This window comes from Zosterops lateralis, assembly GCF_965231275.1.
Source record: "Zosterops lateralis genome assembly, chromosome: 11".
Classification (NCBI taxonomy): Eukaryota; Metazoa; Chordata; class Aves; order Passeriformes; family Zosteropidae; genus Zosterops; species Zosterops lateralis.
Genome location: NC_139771.1, coordinates 2500419 through 2525277, shown reverse-complemented (window position 1 = coordinate 2525277; position 24859 = coordinate 2500419). Strand labels below are relative to the sequence as shown.

Genomic DNA, 24859 nt, shown 5'->3' with positions numbered 1-24859 from the left:
CCACAAGACTTAGGATCAAGTTGAAAATTTAGGCTCTTGCAACTGATTTTTGTCATTGTTTCAGTGGCAGCAGATCAGGCCAGGAACAGCTTTTTTTCTAGCAGCAAATTGGCCACAGCATCTTTGAGTCCCCTCCTCCCCAGCCTGCATCACCACACAGGCTCATTTCAATGAAAATGATGTCAGTCTCTCAGCAAAAAGCCACTGAAAGCGTAGAGCAAGAGCACAGAGTATCACCACTGAATTGATTCCATTAAGGGAAAGTAATGATTTATCAGACTCAGAGCCTGGAAACAGAAAACAAAGTCTGTGGCAGACTAGAGAGAAACTCATCATCAGCCAAGCATGGAAATGAGAAAGCTCTCAGCCTCCCACAAATGAAGGAGTGAAATATTGTGATCATGCCAGCAAGGGGTTCTTAGAGATATACAAAGGATTAGAAGGGAGGGAGACCAGAAGCTCCCTAGTGCTGGGCAGGAAAGCACAACCAGTTCTCTCCATGTTGGATGAGAAGCATTAACACCACCAAGGTGCTGTCCCAGCCAGGACAGCCTGCAACAGAAACAGCTGCAACACCAAAAACCATCCCAAAGCCAAAACCACACAGCCTGGCCTTAAGACCAACTAAACCCCATGTGAAGTAAGGATGCCAGCCTCTCATCAGGCAAGAGTCCAGAGTGCCACAACACATGTAGAGATGGAGGCCCTGGAAGCTGTGCAAGGCTGGCAGGTGCTGGTGGCACAAGGAACTACCAAGGGCAGGGACTGAGGCAACTTCCTTGTCTGCAGAGGTCAGACAGACAGTGATGAGGAGGGTAACCCCGAGGTGCTCAAGTTCCTGCAGCTCCTTTCTCCAGGAATGTGAGTGTCCTGGCAAATTCGTGAGAAAACCTCCAAAGGGGTTCCTCTAGAAAACAGATTCAAGTGGCCCCTCCACCAACTGGTTCAGGAAAATATTTCCTTGGAGGAAAGTGGAAAAAACTGTTTATTTAACAAGCAAAGTATTCACAAGCATAAAGAAATGAATAATATTAAACAATGAAAACCTCTCGCTGTCTATAGAGCTGGCAAAATTCAGAAAGCCCTTGCTGTGAGGAGTTGCTTAGCTCCTCAGCCACTTATCAGTCCCTCCTGCACTGCAATCCAGCATCCCAGGCCTGGTGGGCCACAGGTGTGAGCTCCCAGGGCTCTTCTGGGCCCTCAGTCCAGAGCACGTTCGAACAGCTCCAAGAAAAAGAAAAACCACAGTCCTGGGAACTTCTCAGCCTCAGCTAGTCAAAAACTAACTAAAATCAAAGGAGAGTTCTCTCCTGCTGTCCACTACAGACAACACAGTCCAGGAGCAGAATGTGGAGGAGTGAGTGCAGTTTCTGAAAACAAACCCCACGCTTCTTCTTTCCCCTCCCTTGCACTCAGAACCAGTCTTAAAGGTGCAGAACTTAATATCCAGCATAAACAGAACAGACAACTGGGGATACAAGCACCATAAAGTCACCCCAGGACAGTGGATCAGTTTATTGCAAGAAAGGAGACTGCCAGTATGTGTTAGCAGAAGAGGTGTTGCAGACAGGATCTCCCAGCAGTCTAAATTCTTGTGCAGCTACATACTGAACACCTGCTCAAGCCCCAGAAAAGTCAGGAGGAGCAATGATGGGAGGAGGGTGCCAGTGATGAGCTACTCAATTGTGAAAACATCTGCAAAATGACCAAAAAGTAAAGGCAGCCCAGTATGAGAAGAGGGGAGTTTCATGATGGAGAAAACATTCCACTGTTTAGTTCCCTTCCTGTCCCTTTGCCCTGCCTTTAATTTAAGAAGCAAATATGAAGCAAAATCTCCTTGGAAATCACACTGCATCTGACATGCTGGGGCCTATGTTCCAGCCTCATTTTTCTTATGTTGCACATGGGAGCAGGCTAAATGTGTCAGATTTAATCACCTTTGCACAAATATCATCCAGGGTCTCAGCTGCTGTGTCAAATTTGCTGTGTGAGACTCGGCTGAGACAAACCATTCCAGGTGCCAGTTGCACAGGACTTCACCTGCTCAATATGGTCCTAGACTAGAGGTGAAATACCACTGCCCCAAATATCCTGAGAGCACTTTGCTTCTCACCTCCAGCCAGCACACACCTCAGCAACAAGCCTAATACAGCCTGGGCCAAGCATCTGGCAACTCCAAGTTGCTTATACACTTTAACTTAGTAGGACCAGAGACAGGTGAGATGTGACTTTCCTGGTTAGTACTCAGTCTACATGCAGGCTGCTGTACTTCTGGAAAGCACAAGAGATTACAATTGTTACCCATGCTTACGAATAAAATATTGCTTTTATTTTAGTTAAGTAACAAAGCTATTTACAGATACAATAACTATACATTCCAATTGAAAAATAGATTGTGCTCAAATTTGTTAAAGCAAGTCACACACAGTCTGTTAGGAACACAATATCAAACCTCCCAATGACTTCAGCTCCTGTCTGATTTCAGGAAATCAGTTTGTTTTGTTCTGAAGGATTTTCTGCTGATTCTCAAGACATTCCTTCAGCTTGTCTTCAGTGAGTGTCAGCCTCTGCTCCAGGATGGAAACTGTCTGCAAAACAAAGTGAAAGCTGCTGTTGAGATACTGACAAAGACATACTGCACACTGTCCTCTCAATAAAATGTGCCTAATAAAATGCTAAATTCACAGGAATATTTTGAGGTATTTCTAGGCTGGAACTCCAGTATCAGCATTCCAGCAGGGCAGAGCCTTGCCTGACTTCAGACAGGAGCAATAGAAGACAGTGGGCACAAAGCCCTCCTGCAGACAACACCAAGCACCCATTGCAGCACTGCTGCTTTCAGACTGGGCTCTGCATTTGCTGTCCTGGACAGGTTCATGAGGCACCAGACATGCTTCTGCAAATGAGACACACATTTTTTAAACAATTTTGCTCAGTTATGGCTCTGATTTTGTCTCTTTGCTTCCAACCATTTCCTCCCTTCCCTGAACACCATGGGTCTGCTGTAATTAAAACACTCAAAATTTGCTGGACAAGCACCATGACAGGCACGGAAACCTTCCCAGCCTAAGACAATACAGCAAGAGATGGAGGGGAAAAACTCCAAGTGGCAATATCTAGCTCAACATAATGCCTACATTTCTTTGTGTAATCCAGTTACCCTGCAAAGGATTGTTCTCTTTCTCCTCAAGCTGAAGGCATCATGTACAGGATGCACAGGAAGAACATTTTAACCATGTGGCAATAAAAGCTTCTGCTGAAAACCTTTTATTGATCACTCCAAGATAATCAAGGGCCCCAGCTATGCACAACCACTTTCAGCTTCCAGAGAAGCCAAAAAGGCTGATAAAAGGCAGTGATGATTTAATGCTTCAATATCCATAAGCTTATCAGCAACGATCAATAGCTTCACATTTTGGGCATTTTTACTGCATAAATAACATCCTCTGCTAAAAACAAAGGATGCTCAGAACCTTGGACTTTAATAAAATAATTCAAATAAACTTGGACAACCGCTGTTTGTATAGCAGTTATACATAGAAAGCCTTTTAACAGCACATTTCGTAAGCACATCTCTAAGTGCCTGACAAAAGCAAGCAGGTCTCATTATCCCCATTTTACAGCTGGGGAAACGAAAGCACAAAGAGAGGAAACAGCTTGGCTAAGGCCACTGGAGACTAAGAAAAGTCTGCCGTAAAATGATTTGGGGAATGAGACAAGTCGTGGTGGAGAAGAGAAAACAGACATAGGAAAAACAACAGCAGGCATAAGGCAAACCTGTCTCGCAAGACTGCATCAAGCAAGTCAGGAAGGGTTGTCCAGTGCACCTTTTTTTCCTCCCTAAACATAGTTCAAAGCTTATTTCTAATATATGTCTTATTTCTAATCTGTGACAAGGCAGAAGAGCTTTGCTGCAGCTGCAGAAAGTTTCACCTGAAAGAATAACCCTGCATTGCCCAAATATTCCATGGACTACAGCACCAGCTGCATTTAAGTTTTTTCCTCCTCTATTTCCATCCCTTTGAGGCACAGGAACTGAAGTATACAGAGAACCAGAAGAAACATTGTGGAGTTGGCAGGTAACATCCCAGGTGCCCCAGAGCCAGCAGGAGCCCTCCCATCTATTCAGAGGAGAGAGGACTTAATCCTTTCCACATCCAGCCGTGCCATTGCCTAGTGACTGTCTGGAGACCAGGAACAAAGCTACCAAGGGCAGAACACAGCAGGCTGAATGTCTACCAGGGATTTACAGCAAAGATCTTATCCTTCAAGCAACCAGACAGAGAATGAAGACCAGTAGGGATCCTGGCTTTTCCATCTAAAAAGTGAACTAGTAACTCAACACTCCAATAAAAAGAGGGAGAATGAAACATTGCATCATATTTCCTTTTAGAAAGAAAATCAGCTGAATTAACGTCCCAGTCACACTGCCCTGCCAGAAGCAATGCCCAGATCACTCCTGGTTCCTCTGCTCCATGATTTACTGCCACCATGACCCTGCCAATAGGAGTTAAAAGCTGTTACACACGGCATCATGAGACACAAGTAAAGCAGATTTCACAAAGTGTTGAATTTGTGAGAAAGCTGTAAGGAAAATGTTTATTGGAATGGAAATTGCATGTAAGTATAAGCAGAAACTTGCAGTAAGTATTTTTTGGAAACTAAAAGTGGAAAAGTAGCAGTCAAATGAAATTCAGGAAGTCCAAAGTAGGAATCAATGACTATAGTCCATTTAGACTTGAATATATGATGAATATAAATAGATAGGGCATCTGACATCCTAGGAAGGTAAGGGAAAGCACAAATAGTGCCCAGCTGCTATAAGTGCTATATTGCGACGTGCACAGAAAAGCTCCTTTATTAGCAGCTGAAAGTTTTACAATATTTCCATGCTGCTATTTATAAAGTAAGCCATTCTCAGGAGGCAAATGAAACTGCATCCATTCAACTCCTGCATGCTTTTGCTATGGCATCTCAAAGATAACAAACCAGCAGTTAAGCCAAGGAGGAGAACACTGTTAGCCAATCCAGTGAGGATTCACTAGAGCCAGGTTTGCACTCTGTGGCAGGATCTGGGCTTCCTGGAGTGTCAGGAATATAGTACATGTCTCCATTACGCACCAGGGAGTAAATGCCGGATAATTTATTGAAGTCTGGCTCAAATTGGCAGGAGGATAACCAGAAACAAGAAAAAAAGACCAAGCTATTTATTTTTTTAAGGAGTATTTCTGACATTACAGTAATATACTGAGCACTACTATGGGCACCAGAATGGAATACAGGAATTTTTCACAGAAAACTTGAATCACTTCTACCAACACTTCCTGCAATATTTGTCTTCATTTATCTTCACAGACTCAGCACTTCTCTTTGGAAACATTAATGAGAAACTAAGGAAAAATAAAAAGTTGCCTCCTATTTACTTAAAAATTCTAGGGAATATTCATTTCCATCCTCCCTCAGGACACCTAAACCGAGGCACCCAGTAGCCACGCTTGCTTACCTGATGACAAACCTCTTATGACATTCTTCCATGTTATTTTTACAACCCAAATAACAGTGATTTTGGGATGCTGTTCCAAGATGCTTTCATCAGTATCTTTTCCTTAGTCCCTCTTAAACATGTTTGATTAAGCAGCAGAGACAATTTAAAAGCCACTAGCCTTAGGGTTGAAGCTTCTACAGCAGCCCTGGAGGGGCTTTTGAGGAGGAACAAATAAGGGCAACCAGGTGCTAATTGAATACCAAAAGAAACCAGTTCTACCAGCATCGAAGGAAACCTGAACAGCAGAGTCCAGAGCAAGGGAGCAGAGGTCACCAGCAAGCCTCTGGAGCAGTGGTGGAGTCACCCAGCCAGGAGAGATCCAGCCAGCCAGATGGCTGATGGAGCTGAAGCAGGACTTAACCTGGAGCTGGGGGCAAGGCGGGGAAGGGCACAGAAAGGTGGGATAACTAATGCTCAGCTCACCCTGCTAAGGGACACTCTGCAAGGCCAAAGGTGCAGCACACAGGCTTTCCAGTATGCAGTCACACTGGCTCCGAGTTAGCCATGGAATAGCACAGGGGACAGAGAACTGCCTGACTGATCACCAGGAATCAGGGAACCTCCACAAAAAGTATTGACACAGCAGTTCCTCAGATCAAGTAACAACAGCCTGGCCGAACCTACAAGAGGTATGACCCTGCACAGTGACTGCACCACAGATGTGTTCTTAGCTCCGTGCAGGAAAAATAAGACACTTGCACTTCTATTCCTGTTTGTTCATAGCAGAAAATCCCTCTCTCCATTGATCTCAAACAAAGCAGATGTAGTTTTCTAGCTTTACTTAAAAAGATCATGAAAAGTTTGCTCCACTGTTTTTCCTAAGCACACGCTAAAAGATTTTGCAGAGTACTAACATATCAAACAGCTCAAAGAAAAGACATTACCTCTGCCTCTTCAGATTTTTCTTCCCTATCTGACATGTTTATTTATGAAGACAGCATTTTCTTTTCAATTTATTAAAAAAAAAATCACTCACAATGAACACACAACAAATGCAGAAATTTGTAACTTTCTGTACTCACAGTTTCTCCACTCCACTGTGTGGGTACAAAGGAAGAACTTAGGGACTGATGGTTTTTGAGAGGTCCATTGAAGACTACAGATGGCCCATGGATTTACAGAATGAGACTTGCCACCTTTCACCTGGAGTTGCAAGTTAAAGAGCTCTGCCTCCTGTAATAACCATGGCCAGTGCAGGTGTGTTCTCAAAGATGCCCTGCTATAACTTCTTGTGATTTTCCCTAAAATTAGCAATTTCAGAGCCCACTTTATTCCCAAACATGGCCAAGAAGTACAAGTGAGCTGCATCATAAAAATGCTCCAAGGGGCACCCAGGAAAATTTAGCTTGGGAGCCTTTTCTCTAAACTAATGCAATGAGTAAAACAACTACCATGGAAAGAGTTTGCACTGGGGTAGCCATACCTACCTTTTATAGGAGGAAAAAAACCTTAACTCCTGCCACTAACCACAGTTTACAACTCCAAACTGCAGCTGCAAGATTGAAAGGCACATGGGAGGAATTTATGCAGAGTTCAAGCATGAACCTGTCTGGCAAAAACAGCTTCTCCTCCTCCCATACTGGGTTCTGCCCCAACACGTTGCCAGTGCCCCTCCACCTCAGCAGCTGCACTTAGACCCCCAGAGCAGATCCCAGCTCTTACCAAGCACACTTAAAAAGAGCCTGACTGCTCTCCTCGTGTGCAAATTATAATTTAACAGCTTTGAGATGGCACCCAAGCCAGCTACACACGTTATGCACGCTCTGAAGCATTCTCAGCAAGAGCTGGGAGTTCAGACTAAGTAAACAGATAAGTCTCATCTCACAGTAGAACAAGGCATGAAGCTTTCACAGCAATTAACACTTTATGTAGCGAACAAATGCCTGCAAGGACCAGCCTTACTCCAGTGGTCAAAGCCTTAACGTCAGAGTGGGTTTTGGTTTAAAATAAAATTTTAAATTTTGGGTGGGGTGACTTCTAACAGAAATGATAGCTCCTCGTGCTCAGACTAAAACAATATGTGCTACCCCAAACATTTTTAAATCAGCTCTGTAGCACCTCACCATCTCAATGGCTTTGAAGGCAAACTCTAACATGAATTCTCACAAAGCCTATTTGCATAGAATATTTCACACTAGTCTGATTTAGTGAGTGAAGATTCAGCACCATCCCATTCTCTAATTCAATGCCATGAATCTTCCTCAGTTTACTTCGTAACATGCTTCAAATTCCACAAACTTTTATTGTTGTTTCTACAACACGCTTAGCTCCAATGTGCCTGGACAGGAACATCTTGGTCAGTGCTGCTGTACAGCCCTGAGTCAAGGAGTCCCACAGACCCCTCAGCTCAGGTTTTGCACATCCATCCAAGGTTCACTGTGGGGTCACATGGATTAGGAATACATGACAATGCCTGCAGGACAAATACCACCACTAGCCTGGCCTCATCAAAATCCCTACAGAGATCTGCTCAAGTTGTGTTGCTAAACAACCTCCTTGTCTGTTCTCTAGAGCAGGGCACAGAGTTCATAGTGCCTCCAGCTCTCTTCATCCACCATTCAGACATCCACTACTGAGGACCCTTGAAAAGTAAAGAATTTTTTCTATTTAGAAGCCCAAAGCACTACAAGAAGGAAATGGTTAGTTAGAAAACTCAAAACCAGTACAGCTCTGTTATGCTGGGGCCACAGTTTTGGAGACAGGCACATGACTGAACACACTGAAGGTGATGCAACAGCAGCCAAGACTTATTGATGGTCACCCTCTTTCACAGGGGGCTCAAAATTCCTGCACCTGAACACCTGATGGGTCGGGGTCTCAGTACTGCCCAGCTCCTGGCAAATGATATGTCTGCATTCAGGATTGGACGGGATCAGCTGGGGCCCCTGTTTGAGTTCAAATCTAACTTATCATTGGTCACCCAGGGGCTTGTTCACTTCTACTCTTTAACGAGCTGGGCTAATCAACTTGAGTTTGGTTATTGCCAAATTTATCTGTGCAGCTTCAGACCAGCTGCAGCTGTCACACTGCTCAGCTACCCTCCCCTTATTACTAAAATGAGGGTGGTGAGGCCCTGGCCCAGGCAGTCCAGAGAAGCTGTGGCTGTCCCATCCCTGGCAGTGTTTAAGGCCAAGATGGATGGGGCTGTGAGCAACCTGACCTGGCAGCAGGGTCGGAACTAGATGAACTTTAAGGTCCCTTCCAACCAAATCATTCTGTCATTCTCAGCTGCCATCTCTCCTTCCACCCAGCACACCTCACTTCCTGCAGAATTACTTGAATTACAGTTTACCAACCTTTTCACTAAATTACAGGAGCAACTTTGTTGTAATGCACAAATCTCCTGTGGGACTCAGCACAGCAATGAGTGATTACTTGCAGTGCTCATTGTGCTTTTTACAGTAGGAAAACCATACAAGCATACCCAAAAATTCCAGCACCATCCAATATTTGCCAAAGCAAGGCAGCATGATCAGTACCAGTAACACAGTGACCAAAGGGACCCTGGGACACAGAAAAGGTTGTCCTTTGTATTAAATCAATCCTGCAAAGATGAGCCACAGGCTCTGCCAGTTTCATCCACAGAGGGTGGAGACACAAAACACATAAACCCTTTGCAACTCGGTCCTTCCATTTACAGTCCTCTGACTGGAAATATTTCATCACACGTTGCTGTTGCTTTAGTCTTGACAGCTGATCAGCCAAAGCTAAACTGATTGCACTTACATCAGATCCTGCACGTTTCTAGAAGGGAATGGCTGATGGCTTCTGTGCAGCCTCCTTGGTGCAGAGCTCCCAGACCTCTGGGGCTGGGCCAGCACAGCTAAAGGACTCAGGAGACTCCCAGTTTCACCAAAAACACAGCCAGTCAGGATGAGCTACAACAAAATGTCCGAACATGCACCGTGACAGCAACTGCACAATACGGAGGTTAGAACCCCAAATGACCAAAGGTCTTCCCCAGCCACAAAAGACTTCAAAGCCTTCCCATATCCGTCACTTGCCTCTGAGAGGATGCAAATTGTTCACCTAAATGAACTCAGCTGCTGGTATTCAATAGCTGAGTAACAATTTATATTCATCTTCAAAGCCTGCTTGTGAAAACAAATTGTGGGAGGTGTTTAGTATTCCTTCCCATTGAAGGAAAATGGAAGGTGAAGGTCCTGTGAACATCCAGGGAAAGGACCAGCACTTCTGAAAAGTCAGCCTTCAGACAGTGTCCTGCTAACACAGCAATATCCCTCAGAGTGCATTTAATTTAAGCAATCTTAGAAAGAAAAATGTATTTGCATCAAGATTTTATAACAAGCATATTTTGGAAGCAAATTCCAGGGAGGAAAAAAAAAGTAGCTCTGCTCAATGACACAGAGGACAGGCAACAACCAGGGTATTTAATTTGTTTTGAGTGAGAGATCAAAGCTACTGAATCTCTAAGAGATGGGTCTGACTCACAAAAAATAGCCTCTATGTCCTTTAAATTCAGATTTAAAAACCAAGCTCATCTGACACTCCACAGATTTTCAGATGAGAACTTTTTTATTAGTGTTTCAGATTTCCAACTATTTCTCTTGGAATAAAAATTATTTGCAGTTTTTCTCCTGTATATCAAGTCCATTGGTGTTCAGGTCTTGAGAGCAACAAGATATGTGTGCACAGCAAAGGTAGAAGCACTTGGGATATGATCCCCCCCACCACTGCAAAATATTTCTTCTTGACTTGTAACTACTTGAAGTCATAAAAGCACATATTTTACTAAACCAGTTGCTTAATTTACATTCAGTGCTTCTCAAAAGAGAGGCCACATTCATCCCTCACCAACACAGGCGTGAGACCGCATCTCAAAGAAGGAACAAAAATTTGATTTTACTTGCTTTCACTTCTAAGCACTGGACACACAAACATTTACAGCTTTAATTAAAAAGCAACTCACTTGTGTCCGAGTCTTTTTTTATGCTAAAAAAATAATTTAGAAAAATTCTTTCTCCGCCTGCAATCTTTTCTGGAGTGAAATAATCCTTTAATTTCACATGATCTAGATTGTCCTTCAATTCAGGCTTTGGATTATTTTACAGATTTATCAAGTCTTCTCCATTTCACTGTGTTGTTTTCTCCCAGCTTCAATGCAAGATTAGTTTGGGGAAGCATATAAAGCCATTTCCTGTGGGTGGATTATCGCAGCTATTTATGAATTTTTATGCTAACCTGGTTCTGAACTCTTCATTTGGAGAAGAAATCTTCCTTCCCACATAAAACCAGCAGCTTTTGCCTCAGTGCCTGCTGCCCACAGATGAACAGAGTGAACACAGCAGCTGGAGGTGTTTGGAGTGAGGACAAGAGTACATTAAACTGTTTGAAGATGATCACTGCAAATACAAGTTTTCCACTGCAGCCAAGACAGTTATTCACAGATGATCTTTTCAGAGGGACAGCTCAGCTGCAAATGCAGGAAATGCACCTGAACCAAGCAAATCTATGATACTTGCTACATTTTAGTTTTACCCAAAACACACCTTTTTGTGCCAGGTTATCCAACAGAGAAAATCACCTTGTTTTTCTCCTTAAACTTTAATAGTCACCCCAACTCTTCATACAGGCAGTGAGACAGATACTGAGATCCAGTCTTCAATAAAAATAAATAAATTGATAAACAGTTTGCCTTTTTCATCCTTTTCACATCTCTGAAACACCAGTAGAGGATTTTTAAACACTGAGACATTGGCAAGAGAATAAGCTGCAGGAAAGGGAGGAACAAATCATCAGTATCATACATTTATTACTCTCATCTTCCTCATTCCTTTGCCAGATGTGAATTGCCTGCTTTCCTACAGAGGGGAACCAGGGTATCTAAGTAAGACAAAACTACTGGGAACAACTGGCTAATGTCCAGGTCTCAGCTTCACTCTTCAAGGCAGCAGAATTATTAAGCATATGCTACTCTTCTGAAAAAGAGCCATGTAAGGCCAAACACAAACTGCTTTTAGGAAAAAATATGAAGACTGTTAGGTCACATTAGACAACTTTATTACAAGTAAAGCAAAAGATATCCTGACAGCTTTGGGGAGGAGGAGGAAAAAAAGGTTTCATTGAATCAAAGACCAGTTGAAAGAAAGTTGCCAAAACTTTAAAGAATTGAATCATAACATAAGAATGAAGCTTAGCAAAGCTTTTATTCACTCTCACAGTTACTGCTAGTTGTGATATACAACAGCCACTGGATTATTTTGATCCATCTCTCTCTGATAAGGACCGAAGAGCACAGCTGAAGGAGGAAGTCTGATCCACTGTATCCTCCTGTGTGAGGCACAACACCTCCACAGCCTCAGCAATTGGTGACGGGCTGGAAGAGACCTCTGAACTGAAAAAAAACCAATCTCACTGAATCCAAGCACATGACACCTAATTTCATCTGGAAATCTACTACTAGCAGAGGGAAGGTACTATTAATTGGTGAAGCAGATTCAAGTGTGCAGCTCTGAACAAAGCTGTGTGCTGGCAAGAGATGACAGCCCACAGCTGATGTCTTACTATTACCTCTTTCAGCAGAAATTGGAAGTATTTTCTCTCTTTCCCACTTCTACATGATAGCAGGTTTAAACCTTGAAATGACAGCTACAGAAAAAATATTACGAAAACAAATTTGGCTTAGATCTGCATAATTTCCAATGCAGTTTATCACAACTTCAACCTTCCCCCACCAGTACTTTACATGATGGCTACAGTGTTGCATCTACAACAAGAACAATGAACACAGGAACTCAAGATACATCAGAAATTAATCCAAGCTCCCATGGAGCTAAACAGATTAAGTTCCTGAAAAGCCCATGGATGGCTAAATCAATAGAGGGTTTCTGGAAATGTCACGTGTTCTTTCCCTTCAACTGGATGACCCTGCTTATGCCCTTAAGGGTTCTGTTTAAACACGCAATACTCAGGAATTACGATTTTAACAGAGCACTAGGAGCATCTTCAGCCCTTCTTCAAGAAGAGAAAAAAATGACACCTGTTAAGTGTAATTTATGAAAGCTTTCTGTTGCTTTGAAGAAGCAGTGGTGTCTTCCTTTCACAAAGAGAAGTGAGCAGGCCCAAAGCTGACACACACACATACACACACACACACACACACACACATTGGTTTGAATCTCCTGCCTGCAGGGAGCAGTATCCATTTGGAAAGACAACCAACCCCACACCACCAGGCACTGCTTCCAGTTCATTTGGATCTCTGCACACCACACCTCCTACCAGAGCACATCCAATTGCATGAAAAAGGGGTAACAGTGGCTCTGCTGGAGCTGCATTCCCTTCTCCTATCAGCCAAAGTTGGAAAAGCCAAAGCTCAGATATATAATGCCCTCCACATCTGCCTTGCTATGTGGCCACATCCCTCTTCTCTGAGGTGCCTGCTGCCTTAGTCCAGGAATGAGGAATTCTTCCAGGCTCATTTGCTAAAGTTTGTTTGGTGTCAGTTTGTGTCACTGCTAAATATTAAAACCTTGGCACGAAAACAGCACGTCAGGGACATCTACCTGTACAAATGCATTAAAATGGTGTTAATACAACACCCACAGAGCAGAACCAACGAGAGATGAAGTACTTCAAAGATGGTAAAAATGGTACAAAAAAAAGGTAAAAGGTTGAAGAACACAGTTATTGAAGGTAGATTTTTGGGTTTTTTACTATTTCAGGGCTATTTCCAATTTTATCCTATAACATACTAATTTATTCCTCCCCCACTGATCTCAATTTCTCTTTCTGCTAGGTTTAAAACAACATTTAGAATCTTCTACGGTTACACAATATCTCCAACAGAGATATTTGCATTGCTTATATTTAGGTTAAATCCCACACGTACTGTTTACTGCAATATTTGCCTCCTCTAAACACCTATGAAGTTGAAAAGGAGCTAGTACACATCCATCATCAGAAACGTGGATGTGATTTATGTAATGAAAGATAACAATCACATTCCAAGCTTACTAGGGAGACATAAAAACAGTATTAAAATATTTTGTGTATACACTGGGTTGCTTTTTACTCACAAGTGAGGGCCCAGTGTCACAGAAAATTTCCCTCCCCTCCTCCAATGTTCAGTGTTTTAAAGATCACAGCAGAAGTGCTTTTTTGCATTTCTGCCAAGTGAACTTAAATACCTTTTGGGTTTCATCCTACACTATTTTAGACTGCCTGTAGTTGTAGCATGTTTTTTAATCCTTAAATCAGCCTTCAATCTCCTGATGGGCCCTCCAACCCATCATCTTACACTCTTTGACAAGTACTTTGACAAGTTAACTCTCTCAAGAGCAGAGAGCTAACTCAGACTACTAATCGGTATGTTCAACACCAAGTGTTTAAGAACTACTTGTTCTTCCTCAGAAACAATATTTAAACTCACAGAAAAACCCTCCCAACAGATTTTTCCATCGTACCACCATGGCCTCAGCTACAGGAGACCTCCAATGTTTACCATTCCATGCTTTCTCCCTGCTTCTCACATACCTTAAAAAAACACAAGGAAATTCAGGTCCAGACAACCAGAAACACTATTTCTCCACAATGAGCAAGAAGCAGTTATTTAGTTAATCAAAACACTTCTATCCCCAAATTCTTATTAAGTAAACACATTCTATGATGATCACCATTCATGGCTGGTTCTGTTCAAGCATTGCTTAGTGACTCCAAGAAAGAACTGTTTGTTAATGTTTTAGCAAGGGATTAGTTGTTTGCAGCTGTGGGTGAAAAGCATGTTCCAGCAACGAGGCACAGAAGGGCCCAGACTTGTTGATGGGAGGAGGATTCTGCAGAAATTGGACTGTGTAGGTGAATGCTGGGTGGGGAAAAGGAGCAGGATCTGAACAGAGTTCACCTATAGGCTGTGAGTATGAAGGAGAAAAGAGAGACAGAGATAATTCACCAAAACAGAATTGTTCTGCCAACCACTCCTTTAGCATCACCTTAGATAAACCCTGGTTAACAGAACAGTCCATCAGAGCTGGCTCCAGCAGCATCTACTAAGCTGCAGCATAAAGAAACTGGGGAAGAGCAGGGCCTAAGGGTGGAAGTCAATGTGAGAGAACTGATAGAGAGAAGCTAAGAAGCAGATGATGAAAGACTTATCAAAATGCTACTAAAAAGCAGAAGTTTTGAACTATCCATATTATTATTCTATGAAACTATTGCAAAACATTCACAATTCTTCCAGTCACAGGTACCTTTGTCAATAACAAAAAAAGCAAACTATACCTGAGTCAGAACATCCAGCTGTCCCAAAATATGCTCCAGGGTATTTGCTAGACTGGTCTCCTCGTCTTGCTGCTCATGGGTCCTACCAGAATCCTGAGTTTTTGTTTTCTTATGATGAATGCCACAATCCATTTCTGACTGCTAGAAAAATAAAGAGACATAATCTGCTATTGAGATGCAAACAACTGCAGAGGGATTTCTGTTCCATGGAGGGTAAACAGTAAAGGACAGTTTATGCTGGGACAGTCTATGCTATTAAAAACAGGCAAAAGAGGAAAAGAATTATTCTTGCCACAGCTGGAAAAGGAAAAGCTTCCACTGACTTGTCTGCCTGCTCCAGGTGGAGGGTGGTTTTGTTGGTTTCTGGGAGGTTTTTGTGTGTGCTTTTGTTTATTTTTAAACCATCAAGAGGAAAGGCAAACCTTAGATAAAAATCTTGAAGCAATCCTGCAAGGTTCAAGTTTTCTATGTGCAAAGAACTGTGGTGTGCTCTTGTGGCACACAGGCATAAGACTACAGGTAAGTGGAGACTTACTGGAGCTACTTAGGGAATCACTACATCCCAATGACAGGAATTAAGTAAACTACATCACTAGAGTCTGATTATTTCACTCCAACAGTAAAGTTAAAGCCTCTCTCCATGTTTGGTAGTTGAAAGAAGGCAAAGATATTTGTACCATAGTTAAGTTCAGCAGAAGCAAGATGTCCCAATATGCATTGGAACTGTTTTGATTTAGTAATTTTAATTTTGTTTATATCTCAAACTGGTTTTCCTCCTCAACGAGATTAAGAACAAGTTTACTTTGAAGTTTCAACTGTTTTAGTTATGCAAGATTGAATATTTCATTCAGAATAAATTAAGTTTGAAAAACACAAATAGATCTCTACTAAAGAATCTATTCTTCTTTCCTTTTCTTTCAAAATGGTATCTTTCTTTTAGGACAAACACTATTTGCATTGTTTATCTGCATTATTGCCAGTAGAAGCAGTTCAGAGAAGTTTAGCTAAAGGAAGTAGCCAACTGATTAAGCAACTGCAGACTTCAGTTTCTCAATTTACATTAATGGACAGAATTCGAGTTGGAAGCCAAATCACAGCTCTCAAAACACACTTCTCCATGGCCCAATGCCTGATGCAACTCCATCCCATGCACTTATTGCTCACACAAAGTTTACAAATCAACAAAGCAGCGAGGAATTCCGACAGACTGAATAACAGTCTTCAAAAGTTCTTCCACGTGTACTTTTTCTAAGTAGAAATTAAGATTTGCCTGTCTCTTCTCTCCTATGCAACAGCAGGAATGCCTTTCTCACCAGCACAGTACTGATTTACCTGCTCCTCTCTGTATTTGATGCCAGATGTGTGCAGATGTGCAAAAAAACTGCAACAAGACCAGCTCACAAAAGTTTAACCATCAAACTGTTCAGTACATCATAAACATATATATAAACATACAAAAAATTTATATATTTTAAGAATATATGTAAAACACCTTGGGCTGCTGGGAGCCACTGATTGAAGCCACAGAAAGGCTCCCACAGCTGAGATCCAGCTCAAGGCACGGGGAAAATATGCAGTAAGTACTACAAGGAGCAGAAATGTGAGTACCTAGGGAAGATGGAGCAAGTGAGCAAGAGAAAAAGAAATAAGAGGCTGCAGCTCTTATAAATAAAGTGGCAGCTTTGACAGGAGAATGCCTTGCTGCTGACCATTCTTCCAGACTCTGCCCACCAAACCATCCTCCTTCAGCCAAGCCTCACATGGCCAGTTTTGCATAAGGAGCAGGAAAAAAGGGGAAGGTTTAAGTGAGCTGCTCCACAGGGATCACTGTGCTCCACCACAGGCCCAGGATGCAGCTGAATATCAGGTGGTACCAGCCACACCAGCCTCTGCTAATTTCCTTCCTCCCACCTGCTTGAATAATTTGGATTATCTACAGGCCCCTGCCCAACACAGCCCACACTCCAGGTCACACAGCACTGCCTCAGCATGGGAGCCACACTCCAGCTACTCCTGTATTGCAGGAAGCCCAAGAGCCACACATTGCTCATCATGTATTGATTTAATCAACTAAAATATGTTCTTGCAGAGGCAGAGATGAGATCAATCCAGTCTTAAAAATCTGCTATTTGCTGCCTAAATTTAAAAGTGAAAATAAACAAAAACCACAAACTACTGCTTTTCAATGGGTAACTAGCATCAAAAAACATTTTCTTTCTATTTTAAGGCAGACTGGCTTATGCTGATGATGTAACTTCAGGCCAGTCAATCATGGCACAGCAGAAATTTTAGTGAGCTAACACTGCATACAACCTGCACTTAAAAACCCCAAATGATGATGAGCTATCCTCTTCAAAACCCATTAGAAGAAGCTGACTCACAGAGCAGAAAAATGACTGTACCAACAGATTTTCTCCATCTATCTTTATAGCATATGTCAGACAGCTTTTCAAAGAAAGCTTCGGGGTTGAACTCTGAGTCTATATTCTCTTTGCTACAGTTCACAAAGATTAAGAGTCTGGAAAAGCCAATACTGCAGAGACGTTCCCACACTGATGCTTTAAGGGTCAGGTGGTCCCTCATCATGTCAAGTTGAAGCCAGAGCTGTCAGATGCCACATTCTGCTGCTCACCTCACAGGCTACATACCACCCCCACAAAAAGCCACCTCCAGTAAGGCCATGGCGGGGTCCTGAAGGCAACAGCCCCAAGAACAGAAGTATATCTACATTTAAAAACAGAAACATGACAACATGGCATGCTGTCCCCATTTCAAACACCACAGCTGCTCGAAAGGCTCCTTACTGCCCATCATCAAGACATCCTACAGCTACAGCCTTCAGCAATGAGGTTCTGAGTTAGTGCCTCTGTCTAAACCAGGGACACAGCCAGCCAGCAAATAAACACTGTGACAGTGGGTCACAACAGTGGCTTCCAAAAACGAGACTTCCAACTGACTGAGGTCTTTGACTATTCAGTTTAGGAAGTGTGCACCCAGCTGAGGAAGAACCAAATTGCCTCCAGACTGAAACAAATTTTGGAAAAGCAGACTAAATCCCCTGCTGTTCCCAAGAACAAACAAGAAAACCCTTAGAAACCTACAGCCTTAGAGAGACTCCAAGGAAACTCTTCTAATGGCAATTTATATCATCCAAGCCAGCCACCAGGAATTTAAATTCTAACAGATTCAGAAAAACATTGCAAAAATACAAAATTGTGCCCGTCTCAGTACCAATGACCATCATGACTACAGGCAGAGACACTTGTGCTCTCATCTGACTCACCTGTGGGTAAACTGCCAGCTGAATCCTGGGGACAGGCACCAGAAACAATGGCACTGCTGCAGAGGTTTAATTCATTTCAGTCAGAGTTCAAGTGTGCAATTTATTCGGCACAACCAAACAAATGTCTTTGCCATTAAATATTACAACATCTGCATATTAAACACTGGGAGTAGAGCAAGGAGCAGCTGAACATTAAAGGAAGAAGAGATGAGCAGTTTCAGAATACAATACAGCTCTCAGTGACAAAGGGAAAACAGAAGTGATTTATTTATAGCAACCACTTAAAGACAGCACAAGGCAACTACTTGGGAGAAGGGGAAAATTAATCAGCCTTCATTCCAGAGGTCTCTTACTGAGCCTCTTATGAAAATTGTTCTGGCTAAACAGCATCCTGGCCAGCAATTACAGTGCTGATCAGAGGTTGGGGGCAGGTATGAACTAAACGACACGTGCATTGGTAGCAAACTGCACCAGACAACTGAAAAATGCCATTTTGCTCCTTAAATGGTGATCCTTAGAAGTCATATTGATACAATAACCACCTACCTCAGTTTAACACCTACTAATAAAATGTAGGATTCTTATAATTCAGTCCAGAGGAAACATTTATTTTCCCTTTTCCTCTCCTCTCTCCACTGGATGGGAAGAATTGAGTGGTGTGAATGGGGTAGGTTCAGCTCTACCTTTAAGTCCCTTTCAACTAATTAACACAGTATATTTACTCTCTCAAGGGTTTTGTGTTTTGGTGGGGTTTTTTTAAGACAGTATGATGTTCCCAAGAATTAATTTTCAAGTATCTAGAAACACAGCACACCCCTTAAACAACACATATATCCAACATGTTCAATTCAACAGACCTTCAACGTATTAAAATTCCTTAGTGCAATCAAATTCCTTATTTTAGCTGAAAAAATTCCACTAAAAACAGAGCAGCAGAAAACCCTCAAAGGTGGTGTATGCAGCTGATCTGGACTCTAATTCTACTAATCCAAAGAAAAGAGAAATACCTTTAAAAGTCTATTTTGAGGAGTCATTTTCATCACAGGTAAAATACTTAAAAGTGTTCCTGAAGAGCAACAGTGACATCCAGTGGAAGCACATCAGCTTCAAGGTAAGCTCCACCGAAAGGTCAGATGGACTACACCGTGCTAGATAGGAGGGCTCATGAAAAGCTGAGAAGTAACCTCAGCTCTCCCTGTTGCACACAAAGTATCATTGACTGAGCACAGGCACATTTCTCTGCCCTGGAAAGGCATCCCCTCTTGAAGACAGCACAGAAATTTCTGGAGCAATCACATTCTTAAAAATTTGCATTACTCCACATCTACTGTCCACACCAGCACAGAGTAACAACTCTATTTAGGACACAAGTTAAATTAGCTTTGTGAAACAATTTATATGACCATTCATCCATGCTCAACTCTTACATCAGAATTCAAGTTGCGATAATGCAAGGAGTTTAGAAGGGAGAAAGAGAAAAGAGAAGGAGGTGGAAAAGACTTGGCTCACCTTTTTTTTTTGCTTCAGACAAACAGTACACTGGGTTTGATGAATTTATTTATGCAGAATCCTCCTCCCTACTGGTGCCTCTACTGTAACAGCCATGTTTCACCACAGGCCAATAAATATTAAGCTCCTGATAAACTCAGGAAGAAATAAGAGTTAACAGCGACATCTCAAACCCATTTAAATCCCAAGGCACTCTTGTGCCAAAGCCTAAGTGAAGCCCTGGCAGAAGGAGGCGGATGAAACAGGCTCGTGTATTTTAAATGAAACAGCATCAGAGCATCCAGCCCTGCTGACCAAAATGCCCAGAAGGACAGAAACAGGGGAAGAGCTAGTGGCCAGCTGAGTTACTCAAAAATGTACAAAACAGCCTGTCCATACAGGGAAGGCTGCACTTGGACTGACATTTGGATTTGCTTGCAGAAATACCAGCATCCTATCTCTGCAAGTGACCCTGTTTGGCAATCTCCAGCCAAGAGCAGGTCCTCAGCAGAAGGGAAAAGCTGTTTCCTTCCCACATTTCAGTGACCTTGCTCCGTGGTTCACTGTATTGGTCAGTTTACTTACCCCTATAGTCTGTAAGTGTCACTTTTAAATCAGGACAGACAGTAGTACCATCAGCTTCAAGGTAACATTGAAGACAAATGGGAGTTTGGCGCATACAGCATTTCCAAAAGCACAAATGGTATTCATTGAATAACATAGAGTAAAATGAGAGAAGTAATGCCAGCCATTGAAAGCCCAGTGATAGATAAAACTTCATGACAACCAATTGTTAAAAAAAATAAAGCAAGTCTGTATTTCTTGAGAAGGAAAAGCTAAGAGTGGACTTCAACATTTTAGATTTGTGTTTCTTGATTTGCTTAGGCATTTTATCTTCCTTAACCAATTTTCTCCTCCCTTCAGTCCTAGAGTTTCCTTAGGAAATAGGAAGAGGTCTTCAGGATTCAAATTAAACTTTGTTGCATAGGTGATGCTCAACTGTCTAACACTGCTCCTGGAGAACAGCAACAACAAAAAGTTCAAATGAACACTTCTGTGTGGAAACAAGCCGTGACAGGAACAAAAACATATGAAAAACATTTTAAAGAAATTTCACCAAGAATTGAACTACTTCTTTCTGGTCCTGAGTTTTGGAGAAAAACTCCCAAGAAAAGGCTGCCAAACATATGAAAAAAGTGTTTATTCTGAGCCTTGGGTTGTCCAGCTACAGGTTCTTTTACAACAAAAACATCAGCCTCCAAGGCAAGACACACAGTGACCTCCTGAAGTGGGAAGAACAGCTTCCAGCTCATTCCCCTCATAAGAATACTTAGTTTTTTCCCACCGAATTAGGTATATACACAGTGTGTAACATACAAATCATGTGCATACCTACTTTGTTACTTATATACAGGTATAAAAATGTATGCCATGTATATGTAAATGCAGACACAGACACACTACAAGCACTTGTTCTTACTCTTTTCTGAAGTATGAATTTTAGCAGAAAAGTATGAGACCTTAAAAACTTTCAAAGCTAACTTCATCCATCTCCAAGTTGGCACAGAACAGCAGCTTGAAAAAAACTTAAAATCTTGCCTCCATGTCATTTCTTTGAATTATGACTCAAGCATTAAAACAAGCCACATACAGCAGCAACCTAAGTGGGAGAATTTACATTAATTAGCCTGAGATGCTGAACTTAAAAGGCAATTTTTATTCTGACCAATAATGACTTGTCAGGACTTGCCTTATTGTTCCAAGTCTAAGAACAAATCTATTCACTGTAAGATGACAAAAATTAAAAGCTGATCCTCTTATTTCGGGAAGAAATCTTGTCAAACCAGAGCACAAGGGAAAACAGTTGTAGCAGCAAAGCTGCTCCATCCACTACCAGGTAAAGCTGTTGCAGGTTGCTGCAGTCATTCAGGCCCCTTGGAAAGCCAAGCTGAGGGTGCTGTCTTTTCCTCTCTCCAACAGTCTTCACCAAGACGCTCATCCTGTCACTCCATGCCCTTGTCCAAAGACCCTCTCCAGCTCTTCATGTAGTCCCCTTAGGTACCAGAAGGGGCTCTAAGATGTCCCTGGAGTCTTCTAAACAATCCCAATTCTCTCAGCCTGTCTGCACAGCTGAGGTGCTCCAGCCCTCTGATCTCTTCTGGGCCCACCCTAACAGGGACAAATCTTTCTCTCGTTGGGACCCCAGAGCTGAAGGCAGCACTGCAGGTGAGGTCTCACCTGAGCACAGCAGAGAGGCAGGATTAGCTCTCTCAGCCTGCTGCTCACGAGGCTTTGGATGCAGCCCAAGACATGTTTGGCTTTCTGGGCTGCAAGTGCACATTGCTGGGTCAAGTCAAGCTTCTTGTCAACCAACATCCTCAAGTCTTTCTCTTTAGGGCTGCTCTCAGTCTCTTTTTCTCTGTTCCTGTTTAAGATCTGTTCCCTCACAATACAATTACAGGGTCACCTCTCCGAACAGGCTTAGATAAGTGGGTTTCCTTTAATAAAAGAAGAGGCATGCAGCTCTATGCAATGAACCTGATTCCCAGGAAGAAATTTCACAGCAGGATTCATAAGTGTTAACAAATGCCAAAATTAGATGTAGTTACCAATTTGGAAGCCAAAAGGTCAAAAAAAAAAGAGGCACATCTGGCCTATGAGTAATTTAGAAGGAATTTGTTTACAAAAGGACAAGCTGACAGGATGAACTGCTGCAGTCAGCATAAGACCATGGGCTGAGCACTGGAGGCACCCAAGATCACCAAACAAACCCAACCAGCAAAGGAGAGAAGTGAAGTCAGCTCTGGACATTCAGTTATGGACTTCAGACAACTTTGATCAGATCACGTTTTCTGGAGTTTGTCTCCAATCCTATCCAACAGGACAATTTTGGATAATTTACCACTGAAGAAATAAGCCCAGTCCAAGGCCTGGAGAAAGCTCTAAACCCAATAGCATCAAAAGAGCCTAAATGTCTGTCTTAGCTAAAAGACACGTTTGAAGTGTCACAGGCTACTTGTTTCAAAGTCCTTTCTGCTAAGTGCTGCTCTTACCAAGCTTTCCTTTGTGAAGGTCAGCTGTGCCTAGAAATTTGGTATCTACACAACTGAGTGCCACTTAACATCATAAGAGCTAAGGATATTTAAGACATTTGTGCTCCTGAATTTCAGAAGAGCAGAGAGAATTTTTGGCAAGAGAATGTCAGAGGACAGTTCTCACTTCTGCCCATGTCTCCCAAATTGCCCTACCAAGGGATTACCGCTTTCTGAGTCTGAGGTACCTCAGCATGAGCAAGTTTTATGGTATTTTTTGTTAGACAGAGGCTGAGGCTAAAGTCTCCTCATAAGCCTCCTCCTTTGCAAAGTAACATTTTGCAGATTTACAACATGCCTCCAGAAAGTTTATGTTTAAACCTGAGCAAAACATCCTCTATATCAGTGCATATTTCCTATTTTCCATACTATTTCATAGAAAAACTGTCTGCCCACTTAGCTTATATCACAGTGCTTTTATTCACAGTTTTCAGTGTTTAGATAAACAAGCTTAGATAAACATCCAAGCATTTTCTAAGTGTCCCTGTGACATCAACCATTCAGCATTTGCTGTGACACTTGACCATACACAGCCTTCCTGGAATTAGTTACAACAGTAGCAAATCTGTCCAATAATGAAACAAGTGTTCTTGCACACTTATGTCAGCTGCAACCACACATGCAAAGCTTTCCTTGTACTTGCAAAAAAAACCCAAAACATAAGTCCACTACCAAAACCTCAAAATAAAATATATTATCTGCCCTCTCTGGAAAAAAATAAATCCCATGTTGAATGTTTTCATAACTTATCAGAACAGTGAACACATCCTCTGATCTGATCCTACACAACTCTTCACCCAGAGTTACAGTTACTGACCCCAGGAAAGTGTAAGAGCCTATATTTCTGAAATCACCTGCAAAATCCATTCCTCTCATCCTGACTTTCCTTTAGGTTCTCACCACTCAACACTGCAGCATAAAGCATTAATTTATCCTTTAGATTCTAGATCAAAGCAAGCACACCCAAAGGATCAAGGCACAGGACTGCAAGACTTCCTTTCTTCCCATCAGCTTCTCACTGCACACACCAGGAGTGTTTGCCCTGAACTTTGGGTTTCAAGGTGATTATGCAACACTTTAAAGCAAAAATTGTTAACCTGTAATTTAAGAGCAAGCTTTTATTGCAGAGGTACTACTTCTGATCTAACATTTACAGTCTCACATCTATGCTAACATACTTAGAATTCACTTCTGACAGCTTTAGTGGTTTATCACGCTTTCACATCTATGTTTTCACACCAGCCATGGCTGCAATTCTGCAGTTCCATGGTGTCCTTCTCTTTCATTTGCATTAGCCCTTGCATAGATCAGTTCTACTTTCAAAGCAAGCTGCATCTCCCAAGCCTCCTATATTTACAGAAAACACAAGCAGGTGAGCAGAGCAACTTTGGCGTTTATGTCCATTGTTACAAACACATCCAATACTCTGATTCACACTGAACTTAAACCAACTGCCCGAGAAACCAGAATCTTCTTAAGGCTCCAGTCTCCCTCTGTCAAGGGAAGTGAAAATTGGTGTGAAGTAAGTTTGTTTTCAAGGTGTTTCCTGTCATCAACCTTGACAATATTTCATGACTCTTATCCCACAGCTTATTTAGGATTGTTTCTTCTTGCTATTCAACTTGATGACAAAACTAGTTTTGATGTCTGTATTCAGTTATTTCGTGCATGTTAGTCAGCCTCTCCCTATGAGAAACCAGATACTATACTGAGTGGTTTTACACAGCCACTGTTTTCATTAATATCTGCACTTTCACAATGCTTAACAAAAAAAATTATACAGCTACACAGCAAGTCATGGACTTAAGGGTGAAAACAGATTCAAGATGCGTCAAGAACAGTGTTCATGTATTTTAGGGGTACCAAAACTAAATAATAATCCATATGCCTATTTTAAATGTAATTACATCCTGAAATGTCTGCAAAATGTCAGGATTATTCAACAGGCAGAATCCTGGCACACTAACACAGCAGTAGAGAAAGAAGGAGGAGGTTCACTTTTCATTGAAGGAAAAGGTGACCTTGGCATGAAACCAAGATCTGCAGGTGGCAGCTTCAAGTTTGAATTTGACAGAAAATAACTATCTCACCTACCCAAAAACCACCAAAATAAGCCATTCACTATTAAAAAAGCAAGCATTTGGCTCAAAACAAGAAAGAAATTAAAATACAGTGAAATTAAAGTCTTGCTGTGAGTTGAAGGAGTGGTGG

The 24859-nt window shown here is 42.0% G+C and overlaps 1 protein-coding gene across 5 annotated transcripts in view; it reads right to left on the bottom strand.

Annotated features, from left to right (window-relative positions):
• The window catches only part of POC1A (POC1 centriolar protein A), a 72794-nt gene that overhangs the window by 19136 nt on the left and 28799 nt on the right, over nt 1-24859 (bottom strand). For 2 of the 5 annotated variants that reach the window (XR_014590841.1, XM_083869107.1), the window contains exons 10-11: nt 14786-14926; nt 2453-2588 (exon numbers count right to left, since the gene is read on the bottom strand). Coding sequence is in view for 4 of the 5 variants with exons in the window: in XM_083869107.1 (XP_083725233.1) it covers nt 2490-2588; nt 14786-14926 (240 nt within the window). In the remaining variant the exon portion in view is untranslated. Of the gene's footprint in view, nt 1-2353; nt 2589-14785; nt 14927-24859 lie in introns of those variants that run through there. The other 3 variants (XM_083869109.1, XM_083869106.1, XM_083869108.1) reach the window with 2 other exon arrangements.